Source organism: Pteropus medius, unplaced genomic scaffold (assembly GCF_902729225.1).
Source record: "Pteropus medius unplaced genomic scaffold, Ma_sr-lr_union100, whole genome shotgun sequence".
In the NCBI taxonomy this organism is placed as follows: domain Eukaryota; kingdom Metazoa; phylum Chordata; class Mammalia; order Chiroptera; family Pteropodidae; genus Pteropus; species Pteropus medius.
The window spans coordinates 7,412,562-7,420,486 of NW_024354911.1; the positions used below are offsets into that span (position 1 = coordinate 7,412,562).

A 7,925-nucleotide genomic window follows, 5' to 3' on the forward strand; every position below is an offset into this window, starting at 1 on the left:
AAGTGCAAATAATTTTCGATGAAAAAGTCAAAAACATACAGTGGAGAAAGGAAAGCCTCTTCAATAAATGGTGCTGGGACAACTGTAAAGCCACTCACAAAAGGATGAAACTTGACTGTTGTCTATCACCACACACCAAAATTAACTCAAAAATGGATTATGGACCTGAATATAAGACCTGAAACAATAAAATGCATAGAAGAAAACACAGGCTACAGCCATGCTACCCTGAACAAGCCCGATCCCGTTTCATCTCAGAAGCTAAGCAGGGTCAGGCCTGGTTAGTACTTGGATGGGAGACCACCTAGGAAGACCAGGTGCTGTTAGTGTAAAAAACAAAAAATAAGGGATTGTAAGCTGACAAGGTCCTACAATCTGTGAGGTCAACCAAGGGTTGCCTCGCCTAAAACAAACAAACAAACATAGGAACTAAACTCAAAGACCTTGGACTTAAAGATTTTATGAATTTGACCTCAAAGGCAAGGGAAGTAAGAGCAAAAATCAATGAATGGGACTACATCAAACTAAAAAGCTTCTGCTCAGCAAAAGTCGTCAACAAGGTAAAGATACAACCATACAAATGGGAAAATATATTTGCAAGCAACACCTCCGATAAGGGCCTAATATCCAAAACATTAAAAGAACTCATACGACTCAGTAACAAAAAACGAACGATCCAATCAAAAAATGGGCAGAGGACCTGAACACTCTCCCTATAGGATATACAAATGACCAACAAATATATGAAAAAATCCTCAACCTCTCTAGCTATAGGAAAATGAAAATCAAAACTTCAATGAGATAACATCTCACACCCGTTAGAATAGCTATAATCAACAGGACAAGTAATTACAAATGTTGGAGAGGACGTGAAAGAATAGGAACCCTCATACACTGCTGGTGGGACTGCAAATTGGTACAGCCATTATGGAAAATAGTATAGAGATGCCTCAAAAAACTAAGAATTGATCTATGATATGATCTAGTAATCCCTCTACTGGATATTTACCCCTAAGACTTGAAAACTCATATCCGAAAAGATATTTGCACACTGATGTTCATTGCAGCATTATTCACAGTGGCCAGGTGTCCTACGATAGATGATTGGATAAAGAAGCTGTGGTACATATATACAATGGAATATCACTCAGCCATAAGAAGAGATGAAATACTGCCATTTGCAACGACTTGGATGGACCTCAAGATAATCATGCTAAGCGAAATAAGCCAGACAGAAAAAGTTGAAAATCACATGGTATCACTTACATGTGGGATATAAACCTAGAAGCAATAAATGAACCAGAGACTCATGGACAGGGACAATGGACTAATGGTTGCCAGAGGGGGGGGAAGGGGGAGGGGAAAAAATGAATGTCAAAACAATAAATAAAGCAATTAAAAAAATACCTAAATTTCTACTCCTTTACCAGTATATAATTCTTTTCCTTATGCTGTTCTCAAAATCTCATTATTTTCAGCTGAATTTCTTTGATTCACATTACATTTGTATTTCTTCTTTTGTAAGTTGCTTGTGCATATCCATTTCTCATTTTTCAATGGATATTAATCTTTATTTTTATAGGAACTTTGCTTACCATATATGTTGCAAATACTTTCCCCAGTTTGTCATTTGCTTTTTCACTTTATAGTGAGAGTTACTGCATTAAAAAGTTATTGTTTAAAAGCACAGTAAATTCTTTTTAGGTGATCAATCTTTTTCCTTTTTGGTTTTTCCCGATTGTTTTTCTTTTCCCAGCTCAAGGTTTTTATAGGAGTCACATATTTTCTTCCGGTTTGGTATAGCTTAATTTTTCTACATTTAACTCTTCAATCCTAAGGCTCCACTGTCATTTCCCTCCAACTGTTCCTGGACCATTTATTTAATAAGTGTTTTTCCAGAATTGAAATGCTACCTTTTAAATACAAAATAGTCTGTATGCTTGGTTGCTTAAGTAAATTTATTTCCCATTTCATCATGCTATCTCAACTTGCACCAGGAACACTAATTTAATCATTATAGTATTGTGTTGTTTTAGTATCTGACATTGTAAGCCTCCCACTTTCATTCTTTTCAAACGTTTTCTAAATTGATCCCTTCCTCCAGGTCGTATCCAAAAATACCTACAGAAATATGTAGTTCAGCATATTTATGCAGGTATTTTCTGTAAAGTTTAAGGCAAAATATATTAACATTAATTGTAATATGGAAAATTGTTCAAATGGTTAAGCCCTAAGAGGAAAGCATATCACCTGCAAACATGCCGAAACACTGTGCTTTTCCTCCAAAATTTGGGGAAAATGAGACAATTTTTAAATGTTCCTAGTAGCAACACTAAAGTTTGTATGAATTTCAGTAATGTGGGAAGGATATGGAAGAAATAGTTGAAAAGACTAATTAAAATTCACTTTTTTCGGCATTGCCATCCTCATCTCTAACGGTAAGGCTGTTTTCAAATACAGTATCCTTCAGAATGTCTGACAATAGGGTACTAAGTAATTTAGACAGGTATCTGTGAGCCATTCAAAAGTTTATGTATAAATGTTTGCCAATTTTAACAAACATGGAAAATTGTGATTGGAGCATAAAATCTGGAATCATCTCATTATTAACTACTGGCTACTGGATGACTTCCAGATTCCACAGGGCCTTTTAGCTATCTTCTATTTAGAAGGATCTGAATAAAACGATTGTTGGAAGAATTCTACTTTTTCTCATGTCAGGTCTTTTATGCCTCCTACTCTCTCTTTCCTTCTATTTATGCCCTAGACATATTTCTAACTGCTGATAATTTCTAGAATTTAAAAAACAGCATACAAGATCTAAATCTGTGTGGTACTTTCCATGGTGGTTCTTACAACACACTACTCATTGGATCAGTAAGTAGTAGGAAAAAAAGTATTTTTATTCACTGACTGCCACAGAAGACCTGGAATCTTATCAATTACACAATTTTCAAGATTAAAATGATATAAAAAAATTCAGACATTTCATTTATGGGCCCAAAAGAAATCTATGCTGCACCAGATATATTACTATTTTAAGTGAAATCTTTTTTTTGCTTAACTTTCACAATATTAAGAAACAAAACAGCAAATAAAGTGAGATTTCGACATCTCCAAGTGGCAGAACTCAAAAACAATCAAAATATTTCTTCTGCATAAAACCATCATTATATCTAGACTACTTTTTCATCAAATGGTGAAAATATTAGACATTAAGAAAACATAGTCACCTCATTTGTTCACTTATAGAAAAAAACCTTTGGAAAGCCAATCTGATGCCCTTGAGGTCAAATGACCATTCAAGTCATTCACTCTCACTGACTCATCGTCTTTATTTTTAAAATGGAGTATTACTTACCTTTCAAGGTGTGGTAAGGATTATATAAGGAATATGAGAGTTCCTAACACATGCCAGGTATAGTAGGCACTCAAAAGTTAGTTCTAATTTTCCCATCCTGATACTGCACCAAATTAAACACACAAACAAGATCAACTTGGATCTGAGAATCATTTAACATAGATAGTATGTACTTTATTTCAGTGAACGATTCGGTCATGTTACATCTGTCACATAATAGTATCGTCAGTCAGAAAATGCAGGTTCTACTTCCAGTAGAACTTCCAAATGGTTCATGTTCTTTTTTAATCTGTGAAATAAAGTGGTTGACATATATATCCCTGAACTGTTTTCCAGCTTTAGAATACTTGATTCTATAATCCTATGATTATAGAAATAAAATACACACATTCAAACCTCCATGGTAAAAAGAAATTTTAGGCATAATACTCTAGTATATTGTTGTTAATGAGTCTATTTTGAGACTTGAAAAAAAAATTCATAATTACCCATTTGGCAAAAGTGACATTTCCAAGTAAATTTAGAGATGTGTGTCCCAAGTAACCCAGAACTTCATCGCTTGATATATGCCCTAGAGAGTATACATGTCCTTGGTAATGGAATGAAACTAAAACTTATTTAGAAATATTTAAATGTTTCTAAATGTGATTTTGATATTTCATTTCCAATCGCGTCGTGGCGATAAGGAAATATTTACACAACAATACAGCACGACGTCCTCGGTGTACTTTTAGGTCTCCGCAAGCATTTAAAGATGATAATCGCGCAGTAACTGACTTAGTGTTGGGCAAGCTAGGGTTACTGAACAGCTGCGGGGGTGGGGGAGACTGGAGAGAAGAGACCCCGCACAGCGTTGGAAGGCTTTCATAATGGGAGCAACCGCGGGGTGGCGTCAAGCCCTTGCACGGCTGGAAGAGCGGCCGACAGCGGAGCGAGGGGCGGGTTGCGCTCAGCCTGGGCCGCAGACCGGCCCCCGCTTCGGGGCTGGGTGTGGGCAGGCGCTCGGCGTCCGCTCGGTCCGAGAATCCGGGCGGGCTCCCGACGCGAGTCGGCCCCGTCCCGCCTCTTCCCCTTACCACGTAGCCCCCCCAAACGTAGAGGAAGTTTCCATCCACCACCGCGCAGTGGCCGCTTCGCTCCTCGGCCACGCAGAACAGCTGCGAGTCCTCCATCCGCGCCGTCGCTAGGCCCAGCCGCTCGGCGAGCCGCAGTCCCGGCCCACGGAGCGGCCTTACCTCCCGCCACCTCCTCCACGCACGAACGGAACGCGTCGAGGGGCGAGATTGGGGGGAAGGCGGAACCAGTGCGTCTGCGCGGTCCCGCGGCCCGCCCGGGAAGCCAATCGGAGAACGGCGTTTCCAGCTAGGGATACCTTGGGTCTGAGAAGTGAGGGAGGTTCCCTGGCGTCTCCGGAACCCTGCCGTCGCCGATTTCGTGTCGCTTGGGACTGTGTTGTCTTGGCAGTACAACCTAACTCTGTATCTTATTCACTGGATAAATGGACTTCGGATCCATGGGAGTTGAAACAGCGGTGCATAAATCAACATATTAATACTTTGCGAGATTGCCTTTCCATTCAACCTCCAGCAGATGGTTATCCACAAGAAGAGAGGGAGAGGGAGGAGAGTGTAATAGAACTACACATTTTTTAAATTAGGAATTTTCTAAAACCTGCCAGCAAACTAGAGCCTGGAGGCCAAATCCTGTATGCAACCTGTTTTTGTAGGACCCATAAGCTAAGGACGTTTTACATTTTTAATGGATGAAAAAAATCAAAAGAATTATATCTTGTAGCTCATGAAAATAATATTAATTCAAATTTCAGCATCTGTACATAAAGTTTTATTGGCACACAGCCACGTAATTTGCTTAAATATTGTCTATGGACACTCTAACACCACAAACACAGAGTTAAGTTGGCAGAGCTGAGTAGTTGTAACAAAAACCATTTAGTCACCGCTGCTGAAAATATTTCTACCTAGGCCTCTTCGGAGAAAGTTGGCTAACCCTTGTTATAAAATGGTATTACTGAAGTAAGACTAAGGCCAGGAAGGAAGATAATTCTACCAGTGTCTGTAAATATACTTGCCCAGAGCCACTCTTGGAAGAGGTTGTGGCTGCCCACCACTTAGAACAAGATAATTCATGCACTTATTCAGTATACACTTATTAAGTGCTTGCTGTAGACAGTTGGTTCTAAGGCTCTATTAGACTGGAATATTTGTTGACTAAATGAATGAATAAACAAAGTAAATTTTAAGACGAATAAGACATTGTTTTACCACAGGGGCTTCAATGTCCAATTAGAGGGAAAGATATGTAAAGAAATTCATGCAGTGTGATATAAGAAGTGGTAAAGCAGAAATGTGGACAATACAGCAGAAAAAATGGGAAGGAAAGAGATGTATTGGGAAAATGGGAAGGGGGTTCACAATGGGAGACACTAAAGATTTTCTTACATTGGTTCAGTATGACTGAAGAATAACTGTGGGTTGCAACCAAAGATAAAGGTGAAATGGCAATCACACAGCCTTGTTTTTCATGCTGAGTCTGAATTTTAAGTGTAAGGCCAAAAGGATCTTAAGCAGGGAATGAATAATGTAACTTGATAATTAGAACATATACTTTGGATGGGAGGTGGGCAATCAGAATTGAAGGCAGAAAAAAGGATAGCAAATAGCATAGATCTGGTGTAAGCATTAGCTAGGTGCTCAGTAAATGGAAGTAGCATTAGTAGTAGTCATTCTTGTTATTAATATATCTAACCTGGTGGTCCTTTGTCCCAGGAATCTCCTTTCCACCTCCAGTAGAATTCCAAAGCCCTTGCCAAGATGTCTGTGAAATTTTCAAAGGCTTATAATCTCATAGCCTCCTTTGGCTTTAAACTCTTACTGCTACTGGAATAATTCCATTCACAGATTTATGGATCCTCTCCCCATAAAGCATGCCATTTCTCTTCTTTGATGCATCATCCCAGACGTGTAACTCAGAGGATCCCTAACTCAGATTTGGGAGAGTCAGAGAATGTTCCCCAGAGAAAGTAAAGTCTAAGCTAATAATAGAAGGATGAATGGAAGTTAATCAGGCAAATGGAAGTGAAGAGAAAGGGAAGTATTCCTGGAAGATGGAACAGGAGAGGAAGAAAGAGATGGCCTGTTCACTTTATCCTAATATGAAGAGACTTGGAAGCATTTTAAGTAGGGAAAGGACATAAGAATTATGTTTTAAAAAGTTTATTTCGATGGCAAGATTGGAGGCAAAGAGACCAGTGAGCAGGTCTGTTACCGCTAACTAGAGAGGCTGGTGTCCCAGTAAGAGCCCTAGCCATGGAGATAGAAGTGGTCAGGTTTGAGAGATACTTAAAAAGTATTTCCTTTAACCAGAAGTTAAAGACTTATTAAACCGAGATTAACCCTTTGGGCAAGAATACTTCAGAAGTGATGCTGTATATGTCATATTGCGTTATAACAGCAACAATGTCAAATTAGCCCACTATTTGTGATGCAAGTTTGACACTTGGTTAAGGTGGTAACCTCTGAAGATCCATTTTAAAAGTAAGCTTTGCCTTTGTATTATTAGCCAGTAATCTGTAGGGTGATACTTTGGGACTGTTTATTTAATGGTTTTAGCATTTTATATTTTTATTTCCTCCACTTTCGTGTTCATAACAACCACGTTTCTTGTTTATCCTTCTAGTGGGTTAAGTAGATATAGTCAATCTTCATTATTTGTGCATTCTATATTTGAGAATTTACCTAGTCACTAAAGTTTATTTGTAACTCTCAAATCAATATTGGGGGCTTTCAGTTATTTGCGAACATTTGCAGAACAGTGTAAAATCTGAGTTGAAATCACACATGTTCCCAGGTAGGTTTGAAAAAGATGACATTCCGCTTTCTTGTTTCTTCTCTCATACTATAAACAAGTGTCTTTTTTTTTGGTACATTTAGTGCCACATTTTCCACATTTTATGATTTCTGTTGGTGATTTTGCTGTTTAATATGGCCTCTAAGCATAGTGCTGCAGCGCTGTCTGGTGTTCCCAGGCACAGGAAGGCTGTGATGTGCCTTATGGAGAAACATCATGTGTTAAATAAACTTCCTTCGGGCATGAATTATATATAGTGCTGTTGGCCCTGAGTTCAATGTTAATGAATCAGTGATACGTATTAAAGATATCTTTAAAGAGAAACACAGAAAACAACATTATGTATTGATCAGTTGATGAAAATGTGATGAGAGCTCACAGGAACCTAACCCTGGTTTTCCCCTAAGAGCAATGATTGAGTATTCACTAAATCAGTGTTGGCGAGAACTATATAGAACATAACTACCGTGAATAATGACTGTAAGTTTATTTTTATTTCCTCTCTTAAATTTCAAATTTTCTCTGCAGTTTTGTCTTTAGAATATATTTCACTGAAAATAGAGAAGTGTGTTCAAAAATCACTTTTCTCTGTGATGTGTTACCGATTTAAAATAGTTAGGTATGTTGGTTTTGGTATGCTTTCAATTTTAATTTTTTCTTTTGTTTTTTTTGGATATGTAAAACATGGATTGGACAG

At 38.2% G+C, this 7,925-nt stretch overlaps 1 protein-coding gene and 1 pseudogene across 1 annotated transcript in view; one reads left to right on the forward strand and one right to left on the reverse strand.

The window, feature by feature from the left end:
• Nucleotides 1-4,667, reverse strand: part of KLHDC1 (kelch domain containing 1) — a 56,992-nt gene extending 52,325 nt beyond the window's left edge. Inside the window, exon 1 of the mRNA XM_039856743.1 lies at nucleotides 4,438-4,667. Coding sequence (XP_039712677.1) covers nucleotides 4,438-4,533 — 96 coding nt within the window. The 5' untranslated portion in view covers nucleotides 4,534-4,667. The remainder of the gene's footprint in view (nucleotides 1-4,437) is intronic.
• On the forward strand, nucleotides 211-330 carry LOC120597956 (uncharacterized; annotated as a pseudogene).
• Nucleotides 4,668-7,925: the final 3,258 nt, after the last annotated feature.